Source organism: Ursus arctos, unplaced genomic scaffold (genome assembly GCF_023065955.2).
Source record: "Ursus arctos isolate Adak ecotype North America unplaced genomic scaffold, UrsArc2.0 scaffold_4, whole genome shotgun sequence".
NCBI classification, from domain to species: Eukaryota; Metazoa; Chordata; class Mammalia; order Carnivora; family Ursidae; genus Ursus; species Ursus arctos.
The window spans coordinates 77,842,921-77,856,433 of NW_026623056.1; the positions used below are offsets into that span (position 1 = coordinate 77,842,921).

General features: G+C 49.0%; 1 protein-coding gene across 1 annotated transcript; it reads right to left on the reverse strand.

The window, feature by feature from the left end:
* Window positions 1–2,207: 2,207 nt before the first annotated feature.
* ADAMTS1 (ADAM metallopeptidase with thrombospondin type 1 motif 1) lies at window positions 2,208–10,988 on the reverse strand. Its single transcript, XM_026517770.4, has 9 exons — window positions 10,104–10,988; window positions 8,113–8,459; window positions 7,614–7,746; window positions 7,054–7,221; window positions 6,315–6,601; window positions 5,910–6,096; window positions 5,644–5,819; window positions 4,364–4,539; window positions 2,208–4,214 (listed from the first exon to the last, which is right to left on the reverse strand). The coding sequence occupies exons 1-9, from the start codon at window positions 10,780–10,782 to the stop codon at window positions 3,515–3,517; spliced, it is 2,853 nt and encodes a 950-aa protein (XP_026373555.2). The 5' UTR covers window positions 10,783–10,988; the 3' UTR covers window positions 2,208–3,514.
* Window positions 10,989–13,513: the final 2,525 nt, after the last annotated feature.

Sequence of the window (13,513 nt, forward strand, 5' to 3'; positions counted from 1 at the left end):
CAATGCCATATGAGCTCATTCATGTCACGGAAGTATGTATACGGCAGAACAGGCCACACGTCTATAATGAGGTAGCTTTGGTCAATTTCCTCGACAGGTCTAGCACCACCAGCTTTCCATTAGTAACTTTTGTTTTTCTCTCTTTTGGAAAACCAACGAGATTAGCAAATGGTGCTGTTGTCTATTGCCTCTCAGTCACATTATGATCTGTAGTGCCCTCTTTCACAAGATAAATAAGAGCAAAAATTGGAAACGACTTTTGCCAATTTTTAAGTGAAAGCTCTGGCCCAAAAGTTGTGCTTGCATGGTGGTTACTGAAATGCTAGAGAAAGAGTGCCCACTGCATGCTTTGACAGTTAGGTGTCAGGTGTAGTACTCAACACCATGCCCACTCATCACTGGTACCCACAACAGGAGTGAGCACAGAGTTCACCCCTTTTGAGCAGGTGCCCGGTCAAGCTCACAGAACGAGGTGTGTGTTTTGACCTAAACTCTCTTTGCTGCACAAATGAAGTATCTTAAACTGCTCAGTTTATTGATAAAAAGAAAATCTTACCAACAGAGGGCTGAAAATATAATGTGGCAACTTAGAAAGTTGTTTAACATTACCTTGGACCAAGAATAAAGAGGGTGGTGGGAAGTCTTCTGGCTGCTTTTATCTTTGTGTCCTGAGTTTCAGCCTCCTGCTTACCACATCCAATCAACAGAAGCCTTTTAAGAGAGAGAGAGAGAAAGAAAGAAAGAGAGAGAGAGAGAGAGGGAGGGAGGGAGGGAGGGAGGGAGGGAGGAAGGAAGGAAGGAAGGAAGGAAGGAAGGAAGGAAGGAAGGGCTCTTCATTGGTCAATTAGGCAAGATCTACAAATGACTTCTTTATATTATAGATTATCATTTTAGGTATATTTATCTTATTTTTTCAAATAGCTTGTATAGTTATTGAGGGTAAGGGCATTTCTTGTGTGTGTACATCCTCAATGTCACTTACTATGGGGGTTTGTACACCGTAATCTAGGCCAGTAAATTATGATGGTAGTTGGTACAAACAGCACGTTTGCCCACTGAATTGCATGGCCAAATTCTATGCTTAATTGTGTTCTCTGGGACCAAGACTAGTTCCCAGGATAAAGAAGACTTACTTGACTTTCACCTTTCAGTTCAGTGGCCAGTAGGTAGGAACAAACTAAACCATAGGCTACCATGGTTCTGCCCTCCCCTGCCCCTGACCCTTTCTGACCTATGCACCTGGCTCCTAAGAATCTTACATTCAGCTGCTCAGGGGAAGAACGCTTTGAGTAGTTCTGAGGGCAAAGTAGAAATGATCATCTCAATCTGAGATTAGCATGTTATATAGAACTACTGGAGAAAACTAAGGAGGGTGAAAAAAAAGGATGAAAATGTAACATTGGAGCTGTCTGTGGTTAACCACATAATCCGAGTCTTCTAGTAAATAAGCTATTTCCTGAGAGAAATGTAGTTACTTTGGACGCAGTCTCAAGGTCTCAACTTTTAAAATCATTGACGTACCCTTCAGTATTTAAATTACGGTGATTTACGGGCGTTCCAGGGTTTCTCCAAAACACCTCGTGTTCCTGAAAAGCAGGTGGAACATTTGGACGGCTGGGCTCACCATGCAGTTCTCGCCCCAAACGTAATTTATGAGGCATCATTTTCTACTCAGTAGCTTCAGTGCTTTCACAAATTTTACTCTCATGATATAATCAAAGAGACACAAATTCAAAATGCACCCAGAACCTCACCTTTTCTCATTAATGTTTTATGTCTGAGGTTGGCAAACTGCCCACAGAATGAATCTGGCCCAGTTTTTGTAAATAAAGTTTTATTAGAACACCACCACGCCCATTCGTTGATGTATTGTCTATGGCTGTTTTCATGCTACAACAGCACAGGTACAGAGTTGTGACAGAGATGATCCATCCCACAAAACTGAAAATATTTACGATCTGGCTCTTCACAGAAAACATCTGCCAACCATTGGTGTACGTTTAACAAAAATCTATCACCGAAGATATAATAGATTTTTTCGGTAGCAATCGCATACATTAAGGATACATAAAACACATTTCATGAGAATGAAACCTTATCTCTATAGAATTTAAGAAAATTATTCAGTCTTCAAATTCAGTCTTTGCGTCTCAGATTTCCTTCCAAAGAATGAATTCCCATTTAAAAAAAAGAAGTAGACACACACATTCAAAAGGTGTTTTTATTATTTCTAGTAACATATATTGTATAAATACTCTATTTTTATATGCCCTTTTACAAAAGCGATATAACTTAAAGTTTTATCATTAGAAAGAAATGTATAAAAATAAATATGTTATTATAGGCATTTATTACAAACTATAGTCCTTCTTAGAAGGAACACACAAACCAATACTTATAAAGTATGTAGAATTTATAGTAACATATTTTACTATATACATATGGGAAAAAAAAGTCATATTCTCTTTCATAGTAGAAGAGCTGAACAGACATTCACCAGGATATGACTGTTGGGCCAGCTGCTGGGGATGGACCTGCGACCCCTCAGTAGCCTCCCCGCTGTGAGACGAGTGATCTCCGTGCCCCCAAACACCAGGGATCCCACTCTACACACCCCATTCTTATACCGGCATTACATCCTTTTTGTGTGATCACCCGGTCTTTCTTGACACAGGAGCGGTTTGGTTTTTTTTACATCCACATTCCTAAAGTAGGCTTACACACAGAGGGAAGAAAGTAGGCGGTCTGAGCCCATCCTGCCTCGTCTGCAGGAGCATCTGATTCATTGCTGCTTTTTTTTAACCCTTGTAGACATCCCGCATTTTTACCAACACGTGGAAGTGTTTCTTTGTCAAAAGGAAATCACGAATAAAGACACAACAAGGGCCACAAGAAAGTAAAGACGGAGTTCATTTGAGTCATTTGAGGTTGTTAAGCATTTCTCTCGTGGTGGACAGTCTTGAATTCTTACCTCGGGGCAGAAAAGACGGCAGGCACGTTCTCTGAGATGATAGCAGCCATAATCCGTGCTGGTTACAGATGCTATTTGCACCCCTTTCCTCCCTCCGTTGTTAGTGAGGTAAAGTAAGCCCTGTCGGAAACTAAAAAAAAATCTCTTCTCTCTCCTGCTTTTCATTCCCCAACCCGCCTGATACAAAGAATTTAATCAGTACCACAAAACAGGGATCGTATACTCCTTAAACTAAGTCTGACAATTGTTTCTATTGTTTTTTAAACTTGTCATAGATGTAACAAAAGGAATAATAATAATGCCCTGGGGCTTTATCATGCTATATCATTGCTCAGAGATTAATAACCCTCGTTAACTCCCCTATCAGATTTGTAACTGGCAGGATATTCTGACACTCTAACTTCTTTTCTACCTACCTCTACGCTCCCAACTCCTTGACACTCCTTGTTGATCACGGGCAAGGTACACCGGATCCCTCCAGCCTTCTTGATTTCAGTGCATCAGCCCTTCCACACCTTGTCCTTCCCTCAACACTCACGCTGCTTAACTACATTCTGCCATCGTACAAAAATCTATGTAATGCTTAGGTTTCTTTAAAGGATCACAGCTCTCGTGAGACAACACCCCCCCATCGTGGGACAGACACTGCAAGGTTCTCTTTTTGTAACCCTTCCCGCAAGTCTTGGAACATGGTGACCAATCCCCTAGCTGCCAGTGGGGGCAAGGCAGGTCCGCGCAGGGTCTGGTGCTGGCCGGCTTCACTTCCTTCGCACACTCGGAGGCGGGCTGCCCGTTAATGTCCCGGCACTCCACCAGTCTCCTCTGCCAGCCCAGTCCGCAGGACTTGGAGCATTCGCCCCACTCTTCGATGACCCATTCGGAGAAAGTAGGGATGGCATTGAAAGACTCCTTCTTCTTCTTCACAAAATAGGTGTATTTAATTTTAGGGCGAAGGGCGTTGCCCACGGTGAGGACCTGGATGGTTATGGGCTCTTTGAGAGGGCTGAAGCTGCGGATTCTTTCCAACGAGGCGGACGAGCCACTGTACCTCAGGACGGTCCCTTTGTACGTAATGTCTTGCTCCAAAGTGGACAGAGTGAAGTCGCCGTTCAGGATATAGGTGCCATCGGCAGCTTTGATGGCAAGATAGCTTCCGTTATTTCTGGATCCCCTGTGATTCCGTTGTTTCACTTCAATGTTTGTGGCTCCAGCCGGAATTGTGACGATATCGTGATATCCAGGTCTGCAGGCAGGAAAAACAGATACAAGACTCTCTCAGTCCCTTGGGTAATTCTATTACTTAGCTCGTCATGTAGCATGTAATTTTTATCAGACCCGTAAAATTACATCTAAAGAATAAGATCTCTGGGGGTGTGACGTTTTAAAACTCACTTGGCACTAGTCACTGATCCTGATGTTTTCTTGCATGTAGATCCATTTCCTCCACAGATACCACATTTATCAAACTTCTTTTTGGAGTCTATGATACGATCGCAACCAGCTTTTACACACTGTCCCTGCACGCAGACAGACGTGGAATCTGGGCTACACGGGGTACCGTCAACCACCTGAAGAAGGAGGAGCGATATACCTGGTGTCACACGTTAACACCGGAAAGAGATGATGCGCTGCTAATTACGAAGGTTTCCCTCATTAACATACTGTCTCTGCCTTCCTAACCATCATAGTTAAAATAGAACTTGACACATGTCACCTACTACCCTTCTTGGTGGCTTTTATTACATTATTATAAACCAGAGAATGGTTTTTGGAAATTAGATAGGAATTTTTTGTTAAAGAATGACATGATTGTGTGAATCCTTACACAATTACAAAGAAATCTTTGCTATGGGGGACTCCTTGCCTTAAGAAACAAGCACTAAATAGATCTAAAGAAAGTTAACTTAAGATATGAGGTAAACAGGGGTGCCTGGGTGACTCAGTTGGTTAAGATGTAGATGTCTGAAAAAATTCTAAATTTTGTTGATTATTTGTTTATTGACCCATCTCACTTCTAGGTAAGGTCAATGAAAGCAGAGCTTGTCAATTTGTTTACTGCAGTTTGCTCTGTGCCCAGAATAATACCCAGCAATTGTAGGTGCCGAGTAAGTCAGTTGTATGTTGAATCTGCAACTGGGAAGTATTTTCATAGCCCGCAGTGATCACTGCACATGATAATCTCAACCAAAATTCTTTTTTTTTTTAACCTCAGAACCAGATTTATCCCCTCAGCAAAACAGCAAAATGATGCTTCTACTAGTTCAATATATGTCCTCAAACACAAGAGTTATCAATGCTCAGAGTTCATTTTAATAAGCCCATTTGCACATGCCAGTGGTAATCCCCAGTTAGTACTTCGGTCCATGCCTAAGCTATTTTCCAAAACTACTGGTTGGTTGCCATGCGAATTTATCTAACCATGAAGGGCTTTTCTTTGTACATCACAGTAATAACAAGCAATGACAAGAATCCTGAGTGCTGGATTCAAGCTTTATTCCTAACTGACAACACCGCCGTACTCAAAGCAGACAGCTGCCAAGCCATCTAAGGAGACCTGATTTGAAATGGAACCCGTTAACATATAAACTAATGAACCGGTATCCTAAGTTGTGTGAAAAGTCCACAGTTCAAGCCCTTGTTTCTTAGGCAAGAGTACGAATGAGAATAACTACCTTGGGCTGCAACACGAAGAAGAAGCCAATGCCTTTGGCTTGACAGATGAGTTTGCATCTGTCCTTGGGCGAGACGCCAGCGTACTTGGGTGTCCACTCCACCGCGGGCCCGCTCCCAAAGGAAACTTTAGAAAACTCATTGTGTGCCTCACATTGTTCCTCTCTAAAGGTTTTTCCTGGAAAGAAAAGGATATAATGACATCACCAGTTTTCAACCCTTACCTGCTAGTTTGTGGCCACATGACCCGGTCCCCGTGTCTACTCACCATTGTTGTCCGGACAGTCTTCAATGTTACATGACCTGTAGCGAACGCGCTTGCCTTCACAGTACTTCCCTCCGTTTTTGGGGACCGGGTTGTCACACTCCCTCATTGTGTACTGAACTCCTCCACCACAGGTTCTCGAACAGTCTCCCCAGGGTCCCCAGGGCCCCCAGCTTCCATGAACAGGAGTCTAAACGAGGACACAAGTGATCAGCATTAGAACTCTCTACGGAGGTCTTCTTAGGGAATAGAAGAGAAAAACAAGAGATAAAGAAACAGCTGTAAAAAAGAATCATCAAAGCCACCGACAGGGGTGTTTATGGTGGTATCGGATGCTGTAACATCACTCTGTTCCTTCCAATTCTGAATTTTAAAGGAGTACGCACATGTTGCCACAGAAAAACTCACATGGAAGTGCATCTCGTCCGTCTTGTTCACACACTTGCCGTTGATACACCATCTCCCTTCCCCACAGCTGGTGCCATCTGCCCAGGGGAAGTGTTTGGTTTGGCACACCAGCAGCCCGCCGGAGGTGCCCGTGCACCACAGCGTCATGCACGTGCTGGCTGCGTCCAGGCAGTGCTTGGACTCCTCCCCAAACGTGAACTGGCACTGCCGGTTGGCATCATACAAGGTCCCGGGGAGATCCGAGGGGAGCTGGATGGGGTTCTGGGGCTTGTCCATCAAACATTCCCCTGCAACAGAAATGCCAGCTCGTATTATAAAACAGGAAATGAAAACACGTCAAAGGCAGCTCAGTTTCAGAAAATATGGATCATAAGACATAATATATAGCAGAGTGATTTGAACACTAGAACTTCTGGGGAAAATGCCAGGGAGGTTTACACAATTTGTAAGATATTGTCCTCTAAGGGGTATTTCCATGTTAACAGTGACCGGAAGTTATTGTTCTGCTGAAAAACTCAAATTAATGTATGTTAGGAGCTACTCGGCCAGAAGAATTATCTGTTATGGGGAATTAAATTCTAAAAATGTATGCTCTTGACAATGAAAGTAATTTGGAAGGAGGAGGAAGAAAGAGAACAAAAAAAAAAAAAAAGAGAGAGAGAGAGAAAGAGCTGGTTTAACTAGAACCTTCCACGTGGAAGCTGGATTACATCTAGAAAGAGTAGCTCAAGCATCTTACCGTGACCATTATCCAGAAATGATGTAATCATGTAGGCACTGCAGGGAGACCAGGGCTGGCTGTGGTTCAAGTTGGAAAGCATTGACGCCATCATGTGGGAATTCTGGTCAATGCCATTAATGCTGGCACACTGCTTGGCATCATCATGGGGCATGTTAAACACGTGGCCTAAGGAGCAACCCGAAATCGACATCAAAATATAGGTCATTTGCAGCATTTGTTTCCCCTCATGGGGGATTCGTTTGTCTCAAAGTGGTATTTCTAGAAGAAGAAATGTACGTTGGGAACAATCTAGTTCAGATACAATGTGTCTGTTTTTCACAAGGTGCAAACAAATATGTTAATTTCCAAAGGTCCAGAGATCCTCCTATGTTATTCTGAATCCTAATAAGGCTGGCTATGTTTAGAATAGTAGGAAAAAAATACTTCCTGCAGTTTCTAGAAAGCTCTGGAACTGGAAACAGCAATATAACCTGCTGACGCCCCCCTTCAACGAGCACACGGTTTATCAGTTTCATAACTCAGTGAAGTGGACTCGCTCCTACTCTGAATGGACTCACCTAGTTCATGAGCTGTGGTGAAGGCGGCTTGCAAGCCATCATCTTCTATGACTGAGCAGCTTCGGCTGGGATCACATATAGTTCCAACATCAGCCATCCCAAGAGTGTCACATGTCTGGGCCCCACACAGGTCCTAAAAGGCACAGAGGTGGGTCCTGACTCATAGGCTCAGAGAGCGCAAAGCTTGGCACCTAACTTTTTGGCAACATCTATCTCCACGTTTGTTTGGAAGCACTTCCATTCACTGCTGCTGAGCTGTCCTTTGGGGCTACTTTGGGTGACTTTAATTACGATTTTTCTCTAATGCTATTCACATAGGACGGGGAGACTTGAGATACTAAAATTAAGGAAGACCTAAGTAAAAGGGACCAGGCTAGTCAATTAAAAAAAAAAAAAACAAAGTAAGTGCAAAACACTGGGGAAAAGCCTCAGGCGCATTTGCTTGTGACAAAGCTGACTCCCCAGAGGACAGTCCTCATCCACAGGGTCTTGCTCTCACCTGTCTGGTGAAGAGAATCGCCGTGTCATAGTGTTCTCCGTCCCGGTCGCTGGGCGGGTTGTGTTGCTTCTGCCAGTTACAGAAGTTCCTCAGAGTGAGGGCGGCGTTGGAGGTCACTTCTGGCCCCTTCTGTTCCTCGTAGATGACCAGGATCTTCACCACCACCAGGCTCACGGAATTCCGAATGCTGGGGTGTTTGTACAGCCTGGCTGCCACCGAGAACAAGGTGAGAAGGTAGTGTTTTAGGCCACTGCCGTGAAACTCGGCCATTGACTGGTCGGCCACAAGCATAGTTTCCACATAGCGGTGGCTGGACACAAACCGCTTCTTTCTTACGCTTCCAGTTCCTGTAAAGAGACAGAAAAGATCGTTTGCTCAGGGGCGGTCTTGCCAAGAATACTGACCTTCCCAGAGTATATAAGGAAAGCCTAACCAGTCAGAGCAAATAACACAAAAATATACTAGAGCAACAATAACAAAAATATTTGCATCTCTTTTCACTGCAAGTGTTATTTTTAAAGTTTATTTCCTTTATTATTTTCTCTCTCTCCTTTACTTCAAATAAAAAAGCCATGTGAGTCACTGAGGGTTCAGGCTTTTTTTTTTTTTTTTTTTTTGTGAGCAGGATTTCTTTTGTCCTCTTTGTAATCCTATAAGCTGAACAAGGCGGTATGCACATCATGCTGCCCAGCTGTAGTAAAAACTTGGAGCAAGGGCGGCAGGCAGAGCCCCTGAGTCACTCTTTCACAGGCCAGGGCCCAAATCCTGAATGAGATCATCCGACTCCACGTGGAAGGCCCAGGGCAGGGCTGGGGCCTCTGCCAAGGGGCCGGGCCTGAAGGAATCTCAGCCCGCTCCGCTCTCTCATTCCAGGGGTCCCTGGGGGTGCTCTGCTCTTGCCAAATCCGGGCACAAGGACCACACACTCTGCCCAGCAGCCTATCGCCCTACTCCCCCTGCCCCAGGGAACTAAGTTCCTGCCTTGCGCAGTGGGGCCACGTTTGATTATTCAGAAAAGAGCCCTTTGACTCTTGACTGAAAACCAGCCCCCAGGGGACTCCTAAACTGGACGCTGACCGCGTAACGGCTCCAAGGAGCAGATGTCCAGGGGAAGAGAGGAAAACTCGAAAACAGGACACGTGAGAAAGTTAAGGACGAAACAAAGGCACCAAAGCGATAGAATGAAGAGAACAGGACAGTGAGCACCGCACACAACTGAAAACAGTCAGGGTGAGGCGTTGCAGGAAAGCTCAGCAGGGACTAACACGCAACAGGGCTTGAGAGCAGAGTTTTGGCCGCGAGAGGGAGCGCAAACTGGGAGGCCGGGTGGGAGGCGCGGAGAGGCGGGGCCAGCCGGGCAAAGACCTCCCAGGCAGGTTCTGCAGAGGGGCCCGGTCGCCGCCAGCCGGTCGGGGTCAGACTCTTACGGGGGAAGGGGGAGCAGGCGGAGGCCAGCGGAGCAGAGATTCTAGCGCAGCTGTCCAGGCTCGCGGGTTGCGCTCTGCGAGGTCACCGCCGCGCCTCCGCCCTCCATCTCCGCCCTCCTCTGGGCGCGGGGTGCGGGCACAGGCAGCAGTTAGGAGACTAAGAGCAAAGTTGCAACCCGACCAAAGAACACATGCACCATCGTTAAAGAGAAACTCACAGGACGGAAAGAAGTCACACGCGCTCCCACTAAACTAAAGTGGAAGGAGTAGGGTTATCAACTCTTGCCTTCCCTGTCGTTGCGCCTCAGTCAGCAGAAAATTGATTTGTCTGTCCTCTCTTGATCATTCATTACTCGGGCAAACGATTCTGTTCTAGCAGGATGGGAATAGTTCACCAACCCAAACCTCAAGCCACATTCCTCCACACCAGGCCTCCATCCCGTCCCCAGACATCTGGTCCTGCCTGCGAACAGGACTTCACCCTCAACGTGCGCAGGACAGAGACAGTGAGGAAAGGGGGATGAATGGCGAGACAAGTGAGAGCAACTCTTCAGGGATCGATACCTGTCGGCTGTCCCGCCCGCTGCGGCGCCGGGTCCCGCGGCAGCCACTGCTCCCCGGCGTCCTCGCTCGCCGGCCCCGCGCCCCTTGCGAGCCGGGTCTCGTCGTCCGTGACCCCGCACTTGGCGCCGCCGCCGCCCCGCCGCCTCCGCCGCAGGAGATGGAACTTGGGCCGCTCCGGCGGCTCCTCTCCGGCGGCGGCGGCAGCGGGGGCGAGACGGACGGTGGCGGCGACAGGCGCGGGCTGGATGAAGTACTCCTCGCCCTGCAGGTAGAAGGCGCCGCGCACGCCCTCGCAGAGGCTGAGAGCCGCGGCCGAGCCGGAGTCGCCGTTCACTGTGCCGGAGTAGAAGCAGTGCGCCAGGTCGCCGGCGGCGTCGGGACGGAGCGCGTCGGGCCCAGGCCTGCGCCCCACGGTCTGCAGCGTGAAACCCGGCGCCAAGAAGCCGCGGTCGGGCTGCAGCTCCAGGTGCAGCTGCCGGCCGAAGGCGTCCAGGCGGAGGTGGGTGATCGTGAGTCCCGGCTCGCGCTCCAATACGGGCTGTACCAACTCCTCGTCTTCCTCTGCGGGGCGCCCACGCGCGCCGGGCAGGAGCAGCAGCCCTGCAGCCGCCGCGAGCAGTAGCAGCGCGGGCGCAGGCTGTGAGCCCCGAGGCCGCCGCGCCGGCTCCGCGTTCCCCATGTCGCTGCTTCCTGTGCTCCTTCGAAAGCCCGCGGGTACTGGTCGATGCACCCGAGTCCCGGGAGGCACCACGCACCGCAGTGCACGGAGCGAGGGGGCTATTGTTCGGGTTGGGAGCACGGAGCCTCGTTGGCCTCGCTCTGGGTTGTTACAATTACTATTATTCTTAGAAAGTGAGCGCAGGGCCGGCCGCGGACAGGACTCCCGGAGTCACTGGAAAAGAGGCGCTGCAGTTCTACGGGCGCGCGGGAAGTTTTTCTTCTAGAGCAGAGTTGGAGGCACCGCGCAGCAGGGGCTGGCAGGGAGGCTGTTGCAGGGACAAGAAGTGCCCTGGGACGCCTCCGGGGCAGGGGGCAACGGGCAACGCGAGGATCGGTGCCTGGAGCCCCTCTTCGGTCTCCGCCTTGGCCGCAGGGCTGCTGGCTTTGCGCAAGACTCGGTCCTCTCGGCCCTACTCTGCGCCCTGGTTTTGCAGTGGCGCCTGGCGTGGAGCCGCTCTCCAGCGAGTGCAAGAACCAGGCCGCCCGGGCCGCCCTTTTATAGTCTCGACTGCGTCTCCACCTCCCCCCCCCCTTTCTCTCTTGGCCGCCTTTCCATCCCAAAGACACCGCCCCCTAAACTCAGTCGGTGCTAAACCGCGCTCAGCGCCGCGGGCCGGGGCGGGGGAGGGGACGGCCTCCGCGCTGGCAGGGCGCCGTGGGCTCGTCAATCTGGGGGCGGAAGACGCAGGAGGGGCGCTGTGACCAGCACTTTGTGCGTCTGGGGCTGATGCTGGGAGAAGGTACTCCCTTCCACTGCGCCTTCCCCCTCGCGGGCTTCACGGACCACCCTCCCTTCTCGCCGCCCTTGTGCGGGAGCGCAGTTCGCGCTCTGGGCTGCAGTTCCCAGAAGGGACGGTGGGGGTGGAGAGCTGAGTCCCTTCTCCCAAGATTTCCCTGTCCGGGGGCTGTCACTGTGCCTCCTCCCTTTGTCACCCCCTCCCGCAGCCCCTGACTCCTCAGTTTGTGAGATAAGCCGGGACTGCCCTTTCTAGAAAAATACCCCACCCCACCTCTCCATCTCCCTGGCCTGCCACGGCCGGTTTGTGCAGCTTGCTCTTTCTTCGCCCCAGCATTTCTCGGGGAAAGCTTTTTTGGTCAGTGCCTCCCTAGAAAGCATGCCTGGGTCTGAGGGACACTTCCCAGGCTCTAGATTTCAAAATACGTTCGCACTGACCTTTACCTCCACCCCTCTCATCCCCTGACATAGAGACTTCTCTTTGGGGACTAGGCTCATACTTCCGGAATAGGTGATCTGGAACGCGTTTCAATTCCCTAGAGCCTAGGGAGGGACTTGCACTTTCTCTTCTTCATTCCAGAAATAATCAACTCCCGCCCAGTCTGCCGCCTTCTACCTAATAGCTGCCGCAGAACGTAGGCCAGGCTGGCAGAAACGCGAAGGAACCCCACTTTTCCACCCAGGGACCAGCGGGATCGCTGAGGCTAGAAAGTGTGCAGTGGGGAAATTGGGAAGTGGCTCCCTTCCCTGACCCCTCCCTCTCCTTCCCACCAGGAAGGGAAAAGTCTGCATCCGTGTTATGAAAGCGAGCAAAGATGAGCCTTTCCACCTCCTAGGTCCCTAAGAAAAGGCCGAACCGCTCTTCCATCGAAAAAGAGGGAGGGAGGGGCTCAATGACACAGAGGAAGGAAATGTTTCATAATGCTTCCACAGGCGGAAAACCAGGGGACAATGATGAGAACGGCCGCCTCAATCTCGGCGCAGACCTGTGTCCCTCTCGCGGGGGCTCCCTCTTCCTTGCCCGGTGTTCTGGGCCCCCGCCCCTCTATTTTCACCAAGTTTTGTGTCAGCCCTTTCCTCACTCCTCCCCAGACCTTCCCAACTTCAGTCCGCCCCAGCTAGAAGCGCCCCTCCAGTCCTCCCACCCGCCCCTCTTCCAACTTTTGCTTTCAGAATACTTTCCAACTTCCTCTCCTCTCAGAGTTCTAGATTGCCTGCTGGAAAAAACAAACACAAACACAAAAGCCTTGCTTGTCACCCTTCAGGGAAGATCCAATGGGAAAGAATGACACAGAGAAGCACACAGGCTTCACTCTTGCTGGGGGCAGTAACAACTCTTGGCCCCACACGCTGAGGAATGGATGCATTCTTGAATGCCATTGTTGCTGGCTAAGGTCACTGTCATAGTTAAATGCTGAATGATCCATTGGAGAATGACATACGTTTTAATAGCAGCTTAAAGTATGTCAATGACTAGTTTCCCCTTTGTCTTTGCTGTTCCACTTTCCCACCATCCAACTAACATTCTGACACTGTTTCTTCCTGCCTCCTTTCACCCAGCCTCCCTTCCCAGCACACTTACTCTTCTCCTTCTTCAAATTTAATATTGACCTACACTCGTGAGTGGCCTTGTTCATTTCTACGTTGCATAGCCTAAGTTTCTGTTCATCCTGGAACTAAGCAATTCACTTCACTCTGCTTCAAGGTGTCATTTCCCATTCAAACATTCTTGCTCCTCTGGATTTGGTTTCTAGACTTCTTCCTCCTCCTCCTCCTCTTCTTCTTCCTCCTCCTCTTCTTCTTTCTCCTCCTCCTCTTCCTCCTTCTTTTTCCTCTTCATTTTTACATTTCTCTCCTCTGTTACAGTAGTTTTCAAATGTACCACCTTTTAATGATTTCAATTCATTTGTTCTTTCATTCTACCTAGAAGAAAGGTAAGATACTTGAGAGAACA